This window comes from Plecotus auritus (genome assembly GCF_963455305.1).
Source record: "Plecotus auritus genome assembly, chromosome: 1".
NCBI classification, from domain to species: domain Eukaryota; kingdom Metazoa; phylum Chordata; class Mammalia; order Chiroptera; family Vespertilionidae; genus Plecotus; species Plecotus auritus.
The window spans coordinates 188,799,403-188,821,600 of NC_137770.1; the positions used below are offsets into that span (position 1 = coordinate 188,799,403).

Here is a 22,198-nt window from a genome sequence, read left to right on the forward strand (position 1 = left end):
AAATAAGGATGAGAAAAATCATAAGAGTATAAATGAGGAAAAATGTGAAGTTAATAAATAAGATTAAATCAGTAAGTATGACAAATAAGACACCAGTGCAAGAGTGGCATATTGGATGACTAGAAACAAAAATCTAGAAAAACTATTGCTGAAAATCATGTTTATTAAATACTAGACTCAGCCTGGTGCACAAATTCATGCACAGATGGGGTCTGGCTGCCCACCCCAATGGGGGCCGATCAGGGCCGGGCTGGTGAGGGGGAGGGGCCGTGGGCGGTTGAGGGGGCCAATCGGGGCCCCGATTGGGCTGGTCGGCCGCCGCAGTGTGTCATAGCAACTGGTCTTTCCAGTCATTTTATCATTCCAGTTGCTTGGCGCTTCTATATATAGATTGCTCATAGGTATTCAATCAAGTTTATGTATAATAATTTTCCTTCCACACTTATTCTGGGTACTTACTATTATATGCCAGGCCCTACTCGAGATTCTAAGCAGACAAAATCCCTGCTCTTGAGGCACTTACAGTCTAGAGCAGCGATTTTCAGCAAGTGTACAACAAAATTTTTTAAAACAGTTAATACCTGACTGTGTAGTCAGGGGCACTGACCTCTTGTCCCTTAGATTGTCAAATGTTAAAAAAAAGGCCAACACAACAGCCATCCAGTGTGAATGAATCAAAATTATACCTTTGGGGGAGAGAGGGGGAGTCAGATCAGCAAAAATACATTTTTTAATGTGCTGCAGAATTTTAGTAACTAGTTTATATGTGCCATGAGATGAAAAAGGTTGAAAATTGCTGGTGTAGAGGAAGGAGATAAACAGCTAATCCTTTTTCAATGGAGGGGAACAAAAGTATGAAAAAAGAAAGATAGGTGTGGGCTGCTCTTCTCCATGGGTAGTTAGGGAAGACTGTTGATAAGGGGATGACATCCAAGGAAAAACCTGAGAGGCGGAGGGATTGGGGGAAAGTAATCAGAGTATAGAAAACAGCAAGGAGGCCAAAGTGGCCAGAATGGAAAGTATACTTGTGTATTTGGGGGGTGGGGTGGAGGGAAGGGTTGGTTATGGAGGGCCTTGGCAGGGAAAAGAGGTAGGGGGAGGGGTTGGGGGAGGGGGAGAGGGAATATGAAATCTCATGGAAGTAAACCATACTTGTTTACAGCCCAGTATCCCAGAGTGGGTGCGATGCACGAATTAGTTTAGGCCTAATAGATTCTTAGAAATTTAAAACATATTTTATTCAATCATTCAATCCATGTTTAAATTAGTCTAGGGGTCATTTAGTAAATTAGCAGTTATGATTAAAAATGAGACTTAAGTGGATCCTTAAGGGCTCCTTTAAACCATGTTTTGCATATGCAAATGAACCACTTCAAAGTAGTCACTTCCAATAAGAATTATTTTCTGATGTTTCCAAATGCCTTACTCCTTATAGTATAAGTTAGCAAGCTCCTTTAAAGGTGGCAAGCATTTTCTACCTCCCTCTCACCATTTAGGCTCCAGATCAATGTCACCTCCTCTGAGAGACCTTTCCTGACCTTCCTCCCAGAAGTATCACCAACATACAAGCCGGTCACTATCACATCACCAAGTCTGGATTACATGCCACCCTCCTTTAGTTACAAGACGTAGAAGACAAGAATATTGTCTTATTGATCATTGTTTCCCCAAGTACCTAAAGCAGCACTTGGTACACACACAGCCTGTGTTCGAAAATTATGCACTGAATGGAGAATGGCAATTTTTGAAAATATCTCCAAGTCACCTGGAGCCAAGCCCACAGAATCCTATATAATAAAAGTGTAACATGCAAATCAACCGAACAGCAGAACAAACTGTCGCTATGACATGCACTGACCACCAGGGGGCAGACGCTCAATGCAGGAGTTGCCCCCTGGTGGTCAGTGCGCTCCCACAGGGGGAGCGCTGCTTAGCCAGAAGCCGGACTCACAGCTGGCTGGTGGGTGGTAAGGAGCGAGGGGTCCCCGACTGTGAGAGCCCCGGACTGCAAGAGGGATGTCTGACTGCTGGCTTAGGCCGGATCCCCGGCAGGTGGACATGCCCCAAGCGGTCCCGGACCGCGAGAGGGTACAGGTCAGGCTGAGGATCCCCTGCCTCAGTGCACAAATCTCGTGCATCGGGCCTCTAGTAATTTATATAACTGAAGTCAAAGGCACGTTAAAGAATGATGAGAAGACTTCCTTTTGTAGGACACATGCAGGTTCATTTACTTAACACTTACCTATTCTATAACAAAATTATTATTTTCCATTTTATTTAACCTTTGCTCTTAGACCAAGTATAGGGGTACATACTACCCTAAAGGGGTGCTCCCAAAGTAGTACAAGCCAAAGCTGCATCATTTGAAAGTATAGCTCCAAAGTCGATACTCTGAGGAGGATGATCCATCCAGCTCCTTAGCAGTATTTTCATAATTATTTAAAAGAGGCTTCATTACATAGCCTCATCAGAATATGCCTTCAACATTACTGAAGTTTCAAGCATGAACTCATGTACAATGTTAAGTCAAACATTGTCCTGCAAGAGATCCTAGAATATTGTCTAGTAAAGTTGAAAGTCTAATAGTTAAACTGACTATTCCAAGGGCCTATAATCCTACAGTGAGCTAGTCACAGCATAGTGCGGATGGGGAAAAATGGTGGTTCTACAATTGGGAGTTGCAGTGTTTTCTAAATATTGGTTTAATATGCCCTAGTGACTATAATTCTGAAATAAGCAGCTTTTTTTAAAAAAAAACAACAACAATGCACAGAATTATTCTTTTTGTTTGCTTCCATTTAAGAACAGAAATCTTCAATACTCAGTCCTACAAACTCTCATTTCCCGACAGCATGGCTAACATTAACATACTTAAAAGAAAAGCTATCTGCCTTATTCTATTTTACACCGCTACCTCTCCTAACAAATCACTTCCCAATATATCTAGGTTACTAACATAGTTATGAACAGCAGTAACCCTGGATCCTCAATCATTTGATCAGATAAGTTGAGGGGGAAAACAAGGTGTATCCTTTTCTAGCAACACCTGGTATTGAGTACTGAGCATATTAGAACGGGGTATCCACTTAAACTCTGTGATGCTGAAGGTTGAATGTAGAACTACCGAGGTATAACTGATAGCACAAATGTTTGTTTCTTGTTTACAGGAGATGGGTGTGATCTCAGTGACAAATAATTCATAAGCTTTGCACATTAGGTGATTTCTACCACTTCTTCCATAATATTTATCAGCAAATAGCATTCTGAGTTAGAGCTGTCATTAAAATAAAGGATCCAGGCAAAACACTTTCACATAATATAGGCTAACATTTAAAGATAAGACAAAAAGAAGTATCTTAAAAAATATTTAGTTTCAAAACCAATAATGTTTTGAATATAAAAGTTGAAAACTCAGGCTCATTTAAAAAGGTATCAGACTCTTCTCAGCCTTCATTATCTGTGTACCATTTCTTCTCATCAAACTTTCAGGATGATCCCAATCCCAGTCTTTTTTTTTTCTTCTTCTTCTTCCAATCCCAGTCTTTAAGTCTAGATATTGCATTTCCCTCGTTTCAAAAGAAACTTCCCATGTACCTAAATAAAACTGCAAACTGCTTATAATGGCTAAGTTCTGTCTCTTAGTCTAAATAAGCACTGATGATTTCTGAGGGAGATACAAGAAAAATAAAGGAGGGTACTTTTTAGTAACAACTTGGCAATTTCAGGGCAGGGGTGGGAAGAGAGAAGAAAGTTAGCCACAATAATATCTAGAGACTGCTTTACAGTTTCTTAAACATTAACAGATTATCCCTTCTGAAAGGCTGGCAAAGAATTGATACCCATAACTGTATCTGGCTGCACAGAAAGGGAACTGTCTCCGATCATATAAAGGATCTAATAATTGTATTAAAAAAGGAAAGACGCTGTACTTTCCCCTGAGAACTGCACAGACCTACGCCTTGGGAAAGAAGAGGATTCCAAAGCCATGCACCTCCTCCCCTAAACTGAGGGGAAATGGCATCGATATCCTACCTAATCACTCCCCTACAGAGCTTGGCAGAAGGAATTCATCATTTGAGAACTAACTAGAGCTTCAACCACAAAAAGTAAAAGCAATGGATTCTGCACATATTTGTTTCCCACCTACATCCTCTACCACCCGGCTAGCACCCCTGCTCCTCCAAGGTCTGAACAGACAGAAATTAAGACAGGCTCCAGTTATTCTCCAGTGCGGGGCCCTTCTGTTTCCTTCACACACCCTATTCCACTTTTCTAAGGAGTCCCAAATACTAGTAACTCTGAAAGAAAAAGCATTCTGACCTAGGTTGACTTTTGAAACCAAAGTACAAATGACTCTGGAATTAACCTTTCTTTCCTGACATTCCAAGTACATTAGACTATCTCCCAGGCACTGTATGTGTCACTCAAGCAGTTTAAGTGCATGTCAAAGAACCCTAATGCTGACACCAGATCAAATTAACCTGTGAGCACTAAGAGCTTTACTGCACTAAATCTGAAACAATGACTGCACTTTACAAATTAATTGGGACACTGCTTTCATCAAGTCTTCATAAATGTGATTCCTTTAACGTACAGGTACATTTCATTTGGGCACTTACCAATACCACCAACCCCACCCCCACACCACTACAGCCACACAGCCCCCCTCATCGACCCAGGCTCAGTACTCATTTCTCTCCTGGACCACTCTCCACCTCCTCTTTGCCCTACTTTTATTCCTTCCCTAAGTCAATGAGGGTCATGACAAAATGCTTTTCTAGTTAATTTTATATATAGCAAATTAATAGTTTTTATAAAGAGAACACTACATATGTCACAAGAGATAAGTGTACCTGTTAGAAACTTCCAGGCACCTCTGATTTCAGTGGCTTAACTAACTTATCAGAACTACCCATATCTCTGAGTGGCATTAAGTCCCCACCAACTACCTAAGCCAGCTGTGGGCAAACTACGGCCCGCGGGCCGGATCCGGCTGTTCTATCCGGTTCTCTTGCTCTCCCCTCCGCTCCTTTACTTTGAATTTATATTAGTTCACACAAACACTCCATCCATGCTTTTGTTCCGGCCCTCCGGTCCAGTTTAAGAACCCATTGTGGCCCTCGAGTCAAAAAGTTTGCCCACCCCTGACCTAAGCCCAGAAGCTGATGGAAACCGTGGTGGGAATCTGCTCCACCTGAAGCTACTTCTTAGGCCTAGATCTGCCTCATTTCTTCCTCTCCTCACAGGCCCAGGGACACAGCTGCTCTCTGCTGGTGCTGCTGCCTCCACTCACTCACTTCCAAGAGAGCTCCTCCCTTCTACTCCTACTGTCAAGTGAGAGGCAAGCTCTTCAACTCCCTCTTCCTCACTGCCCCCCCCCGCCCCCCCAGACACTGGCCAGGGCCTTTTATGGTCTAAAGAGCTCTCCTACCGGCCATTATAAAGAGCACAAGGTGTAAAAACCTTGGGGAAGTTACAGTCATTACAACTGTGGGCCTTAGACCTGTGGTTTCTATCTTCTACCCAGCTATCAACTGGCTTAAAAAACCTCCATCTTTAAATGTAATTAATCTAAGAAAGTGATTTTAGACTTCAAAATTTGGGAGCCAGGACATTTTTTCTCTTTAAGAAAAAAACAAAAAGGGGAAAAGGAAAAGGCAAAAAACAAAAAAGGGGAGAGGGTAACTGACATATGGTTCAATTTGCTTTTCTAGTACAGGACAATAAAAACAAGCAAAAACTCACCTTCTGCCAGTACCACAAATGAAACAGATCTTTTATTACACACACACATAAATCCATCCCTTAAACTATAATAAATTTACTTTTTAAATATCTCATTATATTGTTCTTTTTTTTCTTATTTTGCTATGGAGAAATGAAAACCGATTGCATCAAGTGAACAGTGGCAATTGGGGATGGTGATTTAACTTGGTCCCATATTCAGTTATGGTAAGAAGACAAAATTACCTCTTTATCTCAACTATACAGTTTTTAAAATATTCCACAGTAATCCCCATTTCCAAAATATATGGAACAAATAGTATGCCCAGAAAATAGCAGAAAGTGGGAGTCTCAACCTGAACCTGAGACTAGCCAGCCCACATCGTTAATAACTGATTAGATTCCTAAGGAGAGAAAGGCCTTCTCACTTAGTCCCCAAACACCACTTCTAGGTGTGTGAAAAGAAAGAACTATTAGTTCAATATCACCAAGAAATGACAAACTGGGTCAAAATGCTGATTTAAAAATCTTTATTATGTAGTTTAAATTGTTCCAAAAACCCAAATATATCCGGACTTCCTTGGCCTTAATAAAGAACAGCTGGGCAGTAGGACTCATTCTGTAAAACTAGGCTAAAAAGGTGACAGCAAATCTTAAATTGTGCATACCCCCCAAGATGTTTCCAAAAGCTAAAGCTACCTAAGACTAAAATTTATACAGCTAAAACCTTCTATTTTCCAGTTAATATGTAAATTATGGCTCAAATGCCATTCTTTTGAGAAAACCCCTTATCAAACTCTCCTATGGTGCCTAACACTTCAACACAACTTAATCCAAGTATAAATGTAGGTCATTTCTTTCCTCTACAATGCAGTATTTTATGAACTTCATTACGTGAAAACAGGAAAAGAAAAAAAAAATCCAAGCAATATATTTACATGGGAAATTACAATGTTGTATTAAAAACTTTTAATAAACAAAAGCATTTTACTTACGATGTTCCCTGCTGAGAATGAGGGCGGGTTTTTGAAGATGTATCATATTGTTCTATGGGGGAGGGGAAAAATGATTAGAGAAACACTGTGACATATATTCATGAGTTTTTTACTTATAAATTCTCTTTCTTGGTGTTCCCTCACCTTTTTCACCTAAACACTCAGTATATTTAAATTCTGTCCACCAGGGTGCTAAACACTGCACTTGGCATGATCCCATCACTATTTATGTTACTTCTAGAGGGAGGGCTTGCTCCAAGTTAAAAACCCTTAACGAAGTGAGAGCACTCTGAAAAGCACTGCCTGCAGCAGGCCCTGCCACCCTGTACTGCCGGCAGAGGAAGGATGCCCAGGAGACTCTCCTGGTGGGGGGCTCAGACGGAAGCACCAGGGCAGAGCTGCTCTCACCCCCCACCTGGTTTCCCCTCAGGTATCAGTCATTTGCTAGCACTCCATTTACAGCCTCTGTCCTTGGCCAAACTTCCCTCTCGTCCCTCCATTATTCAACATCCCCCACAATTTACATATTCATCAGCTATTTATAGAGTGTCTCATAGATAAGATGTTCAGGGCATTTGACCCTGTCCTCAAAGAGCTTAGAGTTGACTGAGGGACATCAAACAGCACAAATGCATACAACCTTAGGCAGTGTGAGATTAAGTACACAAATTGATCATAAAGTAATTGTCCCAGGAATTAAGAGAATGGCCCCTCAGTTGATTAAAGGAGGCAAATCAGAAAGGGAACCCCATGAACTGTGTCACAAAGGGTGGGTGGGATTCCGACAGAATTCCTGGCAGGAGGGTGAGGAAGATCTGCAAGCAGAGGAGGCACTGTGAACCGAGGTGCAGAGTGGAGGCGTAGCAGGGGCACAGATTTGGAAAGGGTGAGGCTGGGGTGAGAATCGGTGAAGAAGGACATGGAAAGACAAGTGGAAGTCAGGTTTTGGAGGGCTCAGAAGGCCAGGGTGGGAAGTTATGACTATTTGTTGGGCAATGAGACATTAACAAAGGTCTAAACAGGGATTTGATGCAGCTACTCCTCAGGAAGAGTATTCTGGGGGTGCAACCCGGGCTAACCTAGAAGGGAGCAGGAAACGTCAACTGTTGAGGCAGCAAACCAGTTAAGAAGCTGCTGATTCTGTCTGAGCATGAGGTAGCAGGGACCTGAAGCAGGACTCGAGTGGGGTGGAAATATGGATGCCTTTAGGCAAGAGTGAATGATATTTTTCACAAAGGTCATGTGGACCCCTGAATATTTGCAATTAATCACTTTATCCTCACGGTGGCAGCAGCTCTTACATAATATTTTTTAATTACTTCCCCTTCCAGCTAGAAAGTCAGGGTCAGGACTACAAATGAGAGGAGCTAGGGTCACCCTCTGGCCATGCGCAGGGACTCCTGTCCAATCATGCTGACTGGCCCTCAGCCTCATGAGGCTCTGTTATCCGCAGGCAGATATGTTCCCACACGTGGATGTGAACACACGAGTAAAATCCCTACACTTATACTCTGAACTCTACAAAACTGTAAGATCCCTTTCAAGACATTTGAATTATCTTGCTGGGCATACTTGAAAAATATATGTCAAACTTTACTTTTCCGAAAGCTATATCCATATAAACTCTACTCCCTCTTCATCCAACACACAACTAGACCCCTTTAGGGTCCAACCAGGCTCCACACAGACCACATCCTCCCAAAGGTAAACAAGGTTCCACAGAACACCCACCGACAAGTGGTGGCAACAAGTGAGACACCAAGGTAACCAGCGGGTGAGCCAAGACCTACAGGAAACTTCTCATCAGAGAAACAAAAAATGGGCCCGCATGAGCCCATATGCTGAGAGGATACCCATACCAGGACAAGGAAGCACTTACTGGTCCATCTTCAACTATATTGCTCAAAGGGGAAATCCATTTAAAGGATGAGTAGGCCTTTCTAAACCAGGAGCTAGCCATCAAGCTGTGAGTAACCCAGTGGGAGGCACAGAATCTGCATGGCTGGCAGCCAACAAGTGCGGGTACAGGGGCACCACAATCTTGTCCACAGCTGAGCTGGCGGCCCACCTGCAGTCCCGCACCACTCCACCAGCTAGCTTCTCTGCCTCAGCTGCCAAGATGCTGAGAAAAAAGATTTCCCAATCTCCCCAAGCAGCCATCGATTTCTGTCCATTTTACCTTGCTACTTTATATAACCCTGTGGCAAGATGGTCAGTTCTTTGCAAGACCTTATTCAGTATCTCTAGAGCAGGGGACAGCAAACTTTTTCTGTAAAGGTCAGACGTATATTTTACACTTTGCATGCTACACCTTGTGGCTTAATAATAAATAAGCAGGCACGGCTGTGTCCTAAAAAAATCTTCTGTACAAAAACTAGCTGCAGAATAGGTTGTGTTTGCAGGCTGTAGTTTTTCCGGCCTTGCTCTATAGCAGTGGTTCACAACCTTTCTAATGCCGCGACCCTTTAATATAGTTCCTCATGCTGTGGTGAACCCCAACCATAAAATTATTTTCGTTGCTACTTCATAACTGTAATTTTGCTACTGTTATGAATCGTAATGTAAATATCTGTGTTTTCTGATGGTCTTAGGCAACCCTGCTAGCGGTTCTCAACCTGTGGGGTTGCCTAAGACCATTGGGAAACACAAATATTTATATTACGATTCATTAACAGTAGCAAAATTACAGTTATGAAGTAGCAACGAAAATAATTTTATGGTTGGGGGTCACCACAGCATGAGGAACTGTCTTAAAGGGCCGCGGCATTAGAAAGGTTGAGAACCACTGCTCAAGAGGAAGGATGCTCGGTTTCTTGCTTTTCTCATCTTTTTACTTTCCTCACATCCAATTTAAATGGTAGAATAATCAAGAGGGAAAATGCAAGTGATGAAAAAGAATGAGGTGGAAAAGATGAAGGAAGAGTCACCTCCATGGAACATCTACCTCTGCGCTCCCTCTCCCGACACACAACCTACTGTGGTTCCCATTCTTTGAAAACTAAAACTTTAGAACTTGGGCACCTACTACACAGTATTAACAAACTAAATGATTGCAAATACCCTAATCAATTTTGTAAGGTATGAAATGCCTTGCATGTAGTTGGGACAAAAAGAATTTATCAAAATTACTGATGAAGAGAAGAGATGAATAAAGTTAGCTTTTTTCCATTTCTCCCTGAATTTTCAAGTATTTTCAATCCATAAAAGGGGTTAAAAATTTAATTATATGGCAAATACATATAGAGGGGCTAAAGAAGCTGTGTGCTATATTCTTTATAAAATTTTCTTACTTTTGTATAAAGAAATACAAGAACCATACAAAATATCCCAACCTGGCCTACACAGGGGTGAGCAAAACTAGGGTTACAGTTGTTCACATGGAAAGACATGCAGGCTATGAGTATTACAATAGCTTTATCAAATCAAAAGAGTATCACTCACAACTGTAAACCTATATTTGCCCACCCTTGTATACAATTCCTGGATTATAATGCTTGAGAATCTTATTTAAGATATTGATCACATGCCAGGTAATACCAAATATCTGTTAAGGACTTTACTAAAACAGCTTCATGAACTCTTTGCAACAATCTGAAATTCCACCTAAAGAGCAGCTTTATATTGATCTTGCGTTCCCATTCTTTCAACACAGGACCCCTCATCTCTGCTGGGCATTTTTCATTAATGATTTTTTTTTCTTTAATATCAAAACAGTAAGAACCAAGCTTCATTCTCCAGTGCAATAATCAGTTCCACATATTTACTTACTTTGGTTTTGGGTTGCAGAACTGATGTGCTGAGAATCCTATAAAGAAAAAGAAAAATCTCCAGTTAAGGTTTATAACATTAAGATTGCATCATGGCTAAATCTATTAACCACTGATAAGTCTAATTTTTATACAAAATAGGTTTTATTGCTTCTCCTTTTTTACTAGTTTATTTTTCCTTCAGTATTGAGCAAAGATTTTTTTAAAAACAAAGTGTATATAATATTTTACTTTAAACATGAATCATCTTTTTAAAAAACTATCATTAGAAAATATGTCAAGTATCAAATGTGGCAAATACTAATTTGAGAAGATATAACCTCTTTTGAAAACAATGCCATGGAAAGGAATGGCTATAATCTTATATAATAAAAGGGTAATATGCAAATTGATCCTAACAGCGGAATGACTGGTTGCTATGATGTACACTGACCACCAGGGGGCAGGCGCTCAACGCAGGAGCTGCCCCCTGGTGGTCAGTGCGCTCCCACAGGGGAAGCTCTGTTCAGCCACAAGCCGGGCTGATGGCTGAGAGTGCAGTGGCTGTGGTGGGAGCCTCTCCCACCTCCTCCGCAGTGCTAAGGATGTCCAACTGTGGCTTAGGCTGATACCCATGGGGAGTGGGCCTAAGCCATCAGGCAGACATCCCCTGAGATCTCCCAGGCAACCAGAGGGATGTCTGACTGCCAGCTTAGGCCTGATCCCCCAGGGAGCGGGCCTAAGCTGGTAGGTGGACATCCCCCGAGGGCTCTCAGACTGCAAGAGGGCACAGACTGGGCTGAGGGACCCCCTCCTGAGTGCACAAATTTTTGTGCACTGGGCATCTAGTATATTAATAATATATCAGGTTAGACAGAACACAGATCTAAAGGTATTTCTGCATTCTGAAGGCTCTCCTAAAGTACAAGCCCCCACAAACGAAAATGGTAGTATTTTTATGTTATTTCACTGCTCATAAATACTGCAACAGAAACATCTGTCAGCTGTTGATTTGCTTGTTCTGAAACCAGCACAAGTGTAGCAGATCATGTTAAACTTTAAGAAAATTTAAGAAATGTGAGTAGTGTAAGGTGTATGTATGCATGTATGTATGTATGTATGTATGTGTGTAAATGTATATATCTCCATTCTAAACTAGGAACCAGACAACCCACCTCACTTATTTTCCTGTACCTCTGTTTTCCTATCTCTAGGAAATGACTCTCAAATGAGAGGATTTATTGGAAAGTACTGAATGCTTTCATAAGCTACAAAACCCTATACAATTACTATTATAAAAAAATTAGACATAATTTGGATAAGAAAGTGTTTGAAAGCATTATGAAGCACTTTAGAAGTCAAGTTAATTGTAATTTTAACGTAACTGCCAAAGAGTTCAACAAGTAGCAGTTGACTAATCTGGCTCACAGCAATCCTCAGACTGCACTATGGGTGCAGTGCCTGTGGCACTGAGGGCATTACCTTGGTGGGAAAAGGGAATTTGGAGGGCTCAGCTGTACTGGGCGTATGTATTGCTGTCAGAGGAGGTGGCCACGAATGGGTCATTTCCTGGAAAGAGATTTGGGGAGGGGAGAAAAAGCCAATTATAAATAGAACACATTGCTACTGAAGCTAATTTTTAAACAATGCAGGGTGGATTGATGGTAAATGAAAAAGTAAAACTAAAAGTTATTTCATTTACGTTTTAAAAATCTCCTACTTAATGGGCTATGTTCAAAAGCTAAAGATCTCCAACTTACAAAACTGAAAAGAAAAAAAATCAGCATGAAGGAGAAAAACAAGAGCATAGCACAGGAATGGTCTACACTCTGAATACTGCAAAGCGTACACACGGGTGTAGGTATTACCAGAGCTTATGTAACTGTGAAAGCGGAGCCCCTGCTCAATGCTTTCTTTCTCCCTAAGCTTCTTTATTGCATTTCCTGGAATTATTTAAGTTCAAAGGAAGAAGAACTTTCCTGTTTGACTTAAGCAAACAAGTAATTTAGGTCACTTGTTCCTCTTGGGAGAGTTTTAATGGATTTGACCCTTCCCTGATACACACTACTAGTACATAAGGACAGTGTGGAGGAGAGAGCCTTAAAAAATTACCTCCCTTTCCATGAACAGAAGTTTAATTTTTATTTACTCATAGAGGCAAGGTTTCTAAATCTTACAAATTAATATATTTACCTTGACATGAATTTTTTCTAAGCACATTCATGAATTATATTTTACTTTGCTAAAAACAATGTCAGATTAAAGGTGTCCAATCACAAATATGTACACACACACACACACACACACACACACACACACACTTTGTCAAAGAGCTAAAATGGCACGGGGGATCATTAACTCCAACCTTCTCTTTTACCAATGAGAAAACTGAGCTCCAAAATGACTGAAAGGAAGCCAGTGGCTGACAGCACAGGGTATGGGCCTCTTGCCTTCCCAGTCTAAAAGAAAAAACCAATTCCCACATTTTTGGCCAAGAGCAGAGCGGACTTTTTGAACACTTTTGACAATCTAACTTGAAGTCACTGTCAGCCATGCCAGTTATGTCAAGAGCTATGTCGACTGAGGTGATCTGGAGAACAGGGACGGCCAAAACTACAAGTCTGGACACTGGGATAAGTCCTTCATATGAATATTGATATGGAGTGGGACCTCTGCCCATTGGGGCTCTAAGAACTCAGAGCTCCGACCTCCAGGCGCTTGATGTACCACAGTCACGCCTGGAGCCCTGCCCGAATCCCACTCCGACAGGTGCACCCCTGTAGCTGCCTGTCTTGAGACCTACATGCACCTCTCCACTGCAGACACCACCAGTGAGCGGGACTTTGCACTGGATGCTCGCTCTGCTCATTCTACCTGCCTGTAACTCTGCTGGCTTACTGGGGAGGTCTCCCTAATAAACTTGGCATTGTGGAAAGACACAAGCATGTGTAAGTGACTCCTTTAGAGGATGCTCCCTTGCTCATGTCATCATGTGTGTCAGACCTGCCTGGCAAACTGGCTTAGGAGTGACAGGCAACCCTCTACCAACAAGCTGACCACCCCAGACCAGGCTGTAATACCTCCTCCTCTGCATAACACATTGTGTACTGCAACACTTCATTCTTTTCAAAGTGCTGACCAACCTCTCTATGACCACAGAATCGCCCACGGATCCCCACCACAGCTGAACATGGTGCTCTAGTACAGCTGTTGCCAACCGGTGGTCCATGAGGTCCGAGAGTTTGGCAACCACTGCTCTAGTAGGTTATTTCCAATCCCAAACTCAGTTCGCATCTCCCCTGGCCTGTCCCCACAGCCACTCTCTGAGTCGCTACAGCCCCAGAATTGACAGAAATGGCCTGGCACAGTAATAAGCAGAGTAACTGATGTTGACTTACCCTCACCAGCCAGGTGAGCCTGCATTCTTGGAGCTCTGTGAGCCTCAGCTCTCAATAACAGGTAGATTAAAACCACTAATTTTTCAAAGTGTTATGGGTAACTTATGTAAAATGCTTGGATACATGATGCATAGAAAGCACTTAAATTAAAAGCATTACAACTTTTAATTAATAGTCCAGCTTTTGAAGAACTTCAATTCTGCACCAAAGAGAGCTCCTTACCGTTTTATTTATTTGACTATACTTTAAGCTATGGGACCATTATAATGCTACAATGTAAAAACATATAATAATTAATTGAGAAGTTGTTTGAAAGCACCATCCTTAAGTCTTCCAAGAATCTCTTTAGAATTCCAAGAATTTCTTTAGAATTTATTTAAAATTCCAATTTCTTTAGAATTCCAATCTATGACAGTTAATCACCAATTATTCCCAGAAAACATCCATTGTACTGTCACTGCCTAGGGCTGTCCTGGCTACTGAATTAGGCAGTTGGAATGTGTGGTTTGCTGAAAGAATTTATGGACTGCCTTGAATGCCTAGCTCAGGAGAGGACTTAGGCCTTAGGAGAACTGGGACCATGAGAGGAAGCTGCCAAGAATCACAAGGCCACAAATTTGCTCCGCCTTAGCAATGACTTATCACATAAGTGGGGGTAAAACACTTGGCACTGTTTCAGTCCTGTCCTGGGTGACACCACTGCCGTCTCCGCTCTACACGCCACCTCGCTCATTTTGCTCTAGACACAATGTCTAGTTCTTGTTCTGTAACACGCCAACCTGTTCCCATCTCAAGGTTTTTGCACTCTTTCCTCTGCCTAGTCATCTGTTCATTTGCCTGCTACAGGACTCATACCACTTATCACTAACTGGAATTTTATTATATATTCATCTTCCCCACTATGACCTCCATGAGAGCAAGGACTTTTATTCATATGGCATCCCCAATGCCTAGAAAAGTATTTGAAGATTAACAGACATTTGTTGAGCAAAGGAATGAAGGAACAAACAAATAGTGTAGCCACTCACTGTGCCGATGTCAATGGAATGCTGCACTAACATAAGTACTACAAGTACTGCATTCTCCCAAGAGGCTACACAAACCTGAGCTATTTCCATTCACCCACTAAGGGCACATTGCACACGGTCCCTTGTACATGACCAATTCCTGGTTTCTAGCAGAGTCTGTCTGCTATGTTCTTACTCCATCAGCCTGGAGAAGCTATAGGCTACCACTTCCCCTTCATTAAAAACACTTCCATCTTTAATATTTCCCCTGGAGAACCAAAGAGTATCTTCCATGATTGAGTTTTCTCTGTTAGAGACTATTTACTGTCTCTGTTGACCAACAGAAAGATTTGTTAGGATTCCTGGCAACCTTCATAAATTGCTAGTATCAGGTAAGAATAGGAACCATGAGGAAGAGGAAAGCATATGGATCAACATCAGACAGTGAGAGCTGGAATGAACCCTGGAGATCATCTACTAGCCCAGAGCCTTCATTTTAGCAATGAGGAAACTGAGACCCAGAGAGGACACAAGACTTAACTGAGGCCACAATCAGAGGAGAAGAGAAGGGGACAGACTGTAAGTTTCCACCACACAAAAGCCTCTTTAGGCCAGGACATGCTTCCATTTTATAAGTTCCAAGTAAAAACACACACCTGTTGCTTATATTAACCATTTACTTTCAGGTATTTCCAAGTAAGACCTTAATGTGATATTGGGTGAGAGGAGAGGGAGGATGGGTGAGCTGATTAAATTAAGAGTGTTCATCTGGTGGTCAAATATCATCATCCTAGATAAAGGACTCAACAGTAGTATCTATATATATAAAACCCTAATATGCAAATAGACTGAACTATGGAACAACCGATTGCTATGATGTGCAATGACCACCAGGGGGCGCGCGTGGAACATGGCAGGTGTTGGCAGCAGGCGGCAGAGTGTGGAACATGGCAGGCGTCAGCCATGGCAGAATAGTAAGCAGGGATGCCAGACCAAGGTGGGGTACTGGTCGCTGTCATCGGGGCGAGCCTCTGGTGGTTACTAAAAATTCTTTGCTCCTGCACGCCACGATCCTGCCTGGCGCTCGCACCCGCTGCCAGCGCCTGGCACTGGCCCTGATCACTTGGCACCATTAGTGGGTGAGAGCGGCAGCTGCTGGCCCCGATCTCTGCCTCCCCCTGCTCCTGAGTGACTATTGGGGCAGCAGCTGTTCCTTATACCCACTGATGGTGCTGGCCCCGCTAACACCCGCTCCTGGCACTGGCCCCAATTACTCCACGCCATCAGCGGATGCAAGAGGGGCCAGCGCTGTCAGCGTGTGGGAGTGGTGGCAGCGGGAGCTGGGCTGCTGGCAGAGAGGGGACCAAGGGCTGCAGCCAGAGGGGTCAGGCAGGGGCACAGAGGATGGGCTGCAACCCACCCCTGTGCCCACAACAGCCTCGTGGCCCACAGTTCCTTTTAAAGTGCACAAATTTGTGCACGGGGCCCCTAGTATACTAGTAACACACATTGAAACAAGAGAAGCATGGGGCATATGCAGAGGCAACTAATCTACAATGTTGCATTTACTTTGGAAATAAATAGGCCATTTTCTAACTAAGTAATTTGTTGTTTTTATAACTCCTCAGATCAAATAATTTCAGAAATACCAGAGGGAGAGCATAAAATGGAATGTAATCAAGATAACTTGTTTAGCCCTAGCTGCTTTGGCTCAGTGGATAGAGCATCGGCCTGTGGACTGAAGGGTCCCAGGTTCTATTCTGGTCAAGGGCATATGCCCGGGTTGCAGGCTTGATCGCCAGTAGGGGGTATGCAGGAGGCAGCAGATCAATGATTCTCTCTCATCACTGATGTTTCTTCTAACTCTCTCTCCCTCTCCCTTCCTCTCTGAAATAAAAAATTATATATTAAAAAAAATCTTTCCTTAAAAAAAATGTCTTATTTATTATTAATCTTACTTGCTGGTTGAAAAAAAAATTCTCATTTTTAGCAGTACAAAGTATGTTTTCTTAACGGTATGTTTTTTCTAAGAAAATCCTAACTACAAAAGTAGGGGACAAAAGATTGTAAAACAAAAATATTTTCTGAACATCTAGTTAGATGCTACTTTTATTAAAACCCTACAAGTGAGAAGATAACCAATATACTTAATTACTGGTTTCAGCACCACCTCACTTAATATGTTACAATTAAAAATTAAAGAAAAAAATTTGGTAAGCATATATTTTGAGGAAAAACAGTGCACAGTAGAAATACAAATTAGTAAGTACATGTGCCAGATAAATTTCTTTCTTACTTCCAAAAAAGAAATTAGAAAACTTAAAGACAAAGCAAGAATATAATTAAAATTCACATGGAAGGAAATTAAAAGCCATAGAGGAAGAATGAGAAATAAAACTCTCAATTATTACAATTACTATATCTGAGTATTAGATTTCCTGGAAACTGAAGCCAAAATGAAAAATGTAACGTTTACATAATTCTTCTCTGATAAAAAGAAAGCATGCTGGTTCATGAGGGGGACCCCCTTACCCTTCCCCCCGGAACGAAATTCTAGAAAGAAATCTTGTGAAATAAAACTTGAGCAAATGGATAATGGATTCGCTGATATATTTGTATTTGTAGAAGCAGCACAAATGTTCATGGCACACTCGATAAGAGCAAAGAATAAGCCTTCCTCCAAGGTCAAAAGATTCTGGTTTTCTTTTTCCCCCTTTAAAAAGTGTATATTTTATCTCCCTGAAGATACAAATATGAGGTGTCACCTATGAACCACCAAGAGGTGTAGACCAAACAGCTGGTGCCTCCCTGACTGCATCCATGCAGGGAGTTCCCCCCAAAATTGGGCAACTCTCCTGGGTGTTCATGGACAACCAGCAAAACTGGAGAGAGAGAGATCTCAAAACTCTGGTACACAAGCCTTGCAGTTTGAAGACTTCATTTTTATTAATAAAATCTGCCAAAGAGTTCAATAATGTTCCTAGAATCCCTCTGTTACTGCTCTGGTTAATTTTGATTCTGGAGATGTTTGGGGTGGAGGTGGGGCTGTTTAAAGGGGTTTGAAATGGCAACTTTTCACAATCAAAGTCAATGGACATTGCCTGCCTACTTAAATATTTCTTCAAGTGAGAAACATTAACAATGAACTCACCTTCAGAATCTCTTCAACACAATGGACTTCATTGGAGAAGGTCTGCTGAAAGTGAATGGGAAAAAGAAAAAGTTAGTACACACAAACAACAAACACAACTGGAGTATTAGTAGAGAAGGTATTAACACAGCAACTCTCTTAAGTAGAATCACCTTGGGCCTACCTTTTACTAGGTAAATATTAGGAACTACACGTTCCAGATGAAATAAGACAAAGAGAGTAACCTGATTTAATCATGGGGTACTAATTATGGGCTCCAAGTCAGAAGTTTCCAATGGAAAATGTATATAGTAAAGAAAATTAGTATATTCTTAAATCTAGGGGAATAACGAATATAACAAAAGTAGAGGCAGAAAGATAAAATCAGTGTCACAGTTTGCTCCTTCATAGCAACATCTGTCCAGTGAGCCAAGCTATATTAACACGAAGATGTGAATGATCCCACATTAGTACTAGTATACACCCACACTGTCAGGAGGCCACCTCCAATTAAGGATAGATTTTTTGGCAATATTTTAACCTGCCAAAAATTCATTTTAAAGCTAAATGTCTCGCCTAGCTGGTTTTGCTCAGTGGATAGAGCGTCAGTCTGTAGACCAAAGGGTCCCGGGTTCGATCCCCAGTGGGGGACATGCATGAGGCAGCCAATCAGTGATTCTCTCTCACCATTGATGTTTCTATCACTCTCTCCCTCTCCCTTCCTCTCTGAAATCAATAAAAATATATTTTTTAAAAAAGCTAAATGCCTCTAGCCCTACTCATCATTTTGACCTTTTATATGCATATTATATACACATATACACACAAATATGTATGTATGTACACACACAAACACACATGTATAGTATTTCCCCAGAGAAAGACCTTAAGGAGAGAGATTACCTAGTGTCTTGGAGAAAAGATCCACTACTTATACCTCTTCTTTATTTCCAGCTAAACAAACGGTGGCTGCTGCTGGTAGAACTACCACACAGACAATGTCTAGGAAATATCATTTTACAGTCTTTATATTTTTAAGTGCAGAGTAAATGGAAAAGTTAAATATAAAAAAAGAAAAAACCAAACCAAACCTTTCCTTAACCAGAGACATGAAACAAAACCCATGACTTCATGGTTTTCAAAGGAACAGTAACTTCTGATGTGTGTCAATTCCTGAGCCAAGTGCCCTGGGCAAGTTCCATACAACACAGCCCCGCCCGTTGCTGTCACTGCTGTGCAGAAAGCACTGATCTGCTCTAGGCAACTGGGTGCAGTATCTGACTCACAGCTAGAGGAGACAGAAAAGGGCTCTTTTCCTGGCTCTTGTTCCTAACTTGAATGCAATTTAATACAGCACTGGCTGCTAGTGCCTGAATTAAGAGTTTTATAAAACTGTTTCCCTTATTCCAGTTTATTCTAAGGAACGAGAAAAAAAAAAAAAAAGGAAAAGAACATACAACATTCACAGTGTTCTGCAATGGAATCTAATGGGCATGTCAAAATTCAAATGCAATCTGACCTGCCTGGGTTAGGTTTTAAAGCTTGTATCCTATCTAATAAAGCAGGCATATGCTAATTGACCCTCACACCATTGCAAAGATGGTGGCACCCATAGCCAATAAAGAGAAAATATGTTAATTGACTGTCACGCCCTCAAAGATGGCGGCACCCACAGCCACAAGATGGCGGTGCCCAATCCCCTCAGCCCCACCGGGGAGGCAGGCGCACAGCAAGGCCGGACCCACCCCTAGGCAGGCCCGGCCTCTCTGCCCACCTGCCTCTGGAGTCCCCCAGTCCCCTCAGCCGCCCAGGGCCAGCCCGAGGTGCAGGCAAGCCTCAGGTGGCAGTTGCCCAGCTGCCCAGGGCCACCCGAGGCTCAGGTAACCAGGTGTCGCCTTTCCCTGATCACCGGGTTGCCTCCCGCCCCTGAGAGCTCCCATACTGTGAGAGGGGGCAGGCCGGGCTGAGGGACCCCCGCTCCAGTGCATGAATTTTCATGCACCGTGACTCTAGTATTATTATATGGAATGGGTTTTATTGAAATGTTTGCAGTTGTTAGTTTTGAGAAAGGGTCTGGAAATTAGAATATAACCAAAAAATCATGGATATCCTTTTTATCTGCTGGTCCCACCTGACCTGCCTTCAGACATTATTGCATGTCAACAACTAGACCTGCTCACCCACTTTTTGTTTTCAAAACCATTAAGGGAAGGCTAAAAACTGAATCAAGCATTAGTAACCAAACATTTTAGCAAAGTAAGTGCTGTTTTGACCTAAGGGTCAAATGTAACTATATTCTATGGTCTCAATTTTTCACATGCATCATTAAGAAAAATAATAATTAGAAGTAAAGGTGAATTAATAGAACAGAGCATATGACTGTACTGACTAGTCCCCTCATCCTACCTGTTGCTGGAATGAGAAGGGGAATCCAGTGAAATACGCAGCAATCAAGGTTGCAGGCTTGATCCCCCATCAGGGCACAAACAAGAATCAATCAATGAATGCAAAATTAGTTTGACAACAAATCTCTCTCTCTCTCCCTCAAATCAATTTTTAAAATTTTATTTTTGAAAACTCTGGCAATCAATGAAAAAGTGAAGCATGTTGGAATTAGGGCAAAAAAGATTTGCCCACTGCTTCCAACAGAATGAAGTAAAAAAGCTACTACAGGACACTTCAGGACACTACAAAACTTTATAATCTTCATAATTACTCCAGTGGTCAACACATAGCCAAGATGTTTCATGTCATTAAAAGATTTTTTTTTTTGCCTAAATTTTTATTACATGAGATGAACCAAAAATGAAGAAATTTTTCTTTGGCTTAGTGTTTATTAGTATCAGAATAAGACACATATTGCTAAACAGTCACCATATAACCTATTAAAAATTCTAAATAAGTTCTAGGTTCAAGCATTAATTGGTTAATTTACTGTAAACTTTCCTATGAGGTCCATTACGGAAGTGGGAGTGTTTCAAAAGGGTTTGGGGATGCCATTTCAAATACCTGAGATTATATCATATTTACAGATCTCTAAGCGGCACTGTTTATAATGGCAAATAACCAGAAATGATCAATAACCAACAACAGGAATCCAGCTAAAGACCTTTACAGTACACCCAGCAGCATGCTGTGCAGACTTCAAATAATGTCAATATGTGTGTTTGCATGGGAAAAATGCTAAGATATGTATTTAATTTTTTCTTTAGAAAATTCATAGTTAAGAGAAAAATTAAAAAATAGTAAAAGGAATTCCCACAAACCCTTCACTTGAATTCCCCAAATGTTGGCATTCTACCATGTTTGCTTTATAGTTTTCTCTACCCGCCCCATCTACACTGAACTGTTTGAAGTAAGTTAGAGAATTAGAGGTAATGATACTGTACAAGATACATTTTAAGACTGCACTTAAAAGAGGGAGGTAAGAAGTAGGAGCCCATTTTATGTTCCATCTACCTGAGACTCATAGCTCTACTCCTCCCCCAATCAATTCAGAGAATGAAACTAGTATATAAGTATTTCAAATGTGTTTGCAGAGAAAGATCTGGAAGGACAGGCTGCCTTGTTTAATCAAGTACACCTTGGCACCTCCAAGTCTGCCACTGGGAGGAGACGTTCCAAAAAGGGAGGGGTGGATCAACACACCATTATGGCCTAATCCCTTTGTAAAATCCACTTTCCCCACTGGCTCTCCGGCTGAGTGCTGCCACTCCCACTCAGGCCCCCTCTTTAACACTGAGGCCATAGAGTAAAGGGTCAGTCTCCTTGAAGCACAGCCGAGTTTAGGCTGAAGATCTTCAGGTAAAATGTCCTCAAAGAATAAGGGATGATAAAAAGCAGCTACAAAAACCTATGCTAGTTGCATGAATCAGAAGGCTCTAATTTGCAGGACACTTACAACTACAAATGTCCCTGTTGTCTCCCACCCTCAGTGTCCAGGTTCCTAAAGGAGACAGCGCTCCCCTCCTGGGGTCCTGTGTGTAGACCTCACTTCCTTATGACTACACAGTGTCATTCCAAGAGGAGTGAGGAATCAGACCAAGGCCAGCATTGCTGCCTTTTTGAGTCTGAAGTTCTGTACTAAGTGAGGTCTCCTCATTTCCCCAGTAGGGTCTGGCCTTAACACAAGAACCATAATTCTAGGCAATATTTTAAAATAATAGCAGTGGCCCTGGCCAGGTAGCTCAATTGGTTA

The 22,198-nt window shown here is 41.8% G+C and overlaps 1 protein-coding gene across 2 annotated transcripts in view; it reads right to left on the reverse strand.

Moving 5' to 3' along the window:
* AFF1 (ALF transcription elongation factor 1) overlaps window positions 1-22,198 on the reverse strand; it is a 194,984-nt gene that overhangs the window by 35,844 nt on the left and 136,942 nt on the right. For both annotated transcript variants that reach the window (XM_080643431.1, XM_080643432.1), the window contains 4 exons: window positions 18,022-18,066; window positions 11,948-12,034; window positions 10,488-10,524; window positions 6,720-6,771 (listed from right to left, as the gene is read on the reverse strand). In XM_080643431.1, the coding sequence (XP_080499557.1) occupies window positions 6,720-6,771; window positions 10,488-10,524; window positions 11,948-12,034; window positions 18,022-18,066 (221 nt within the window). The remainder of the gene's footprint in view (window positions 1-6,719; window positions 6,772-10,487; window positions 10,525-11,947; window positions 12,035-18,021; window positions 18,067-22,198) is intronic.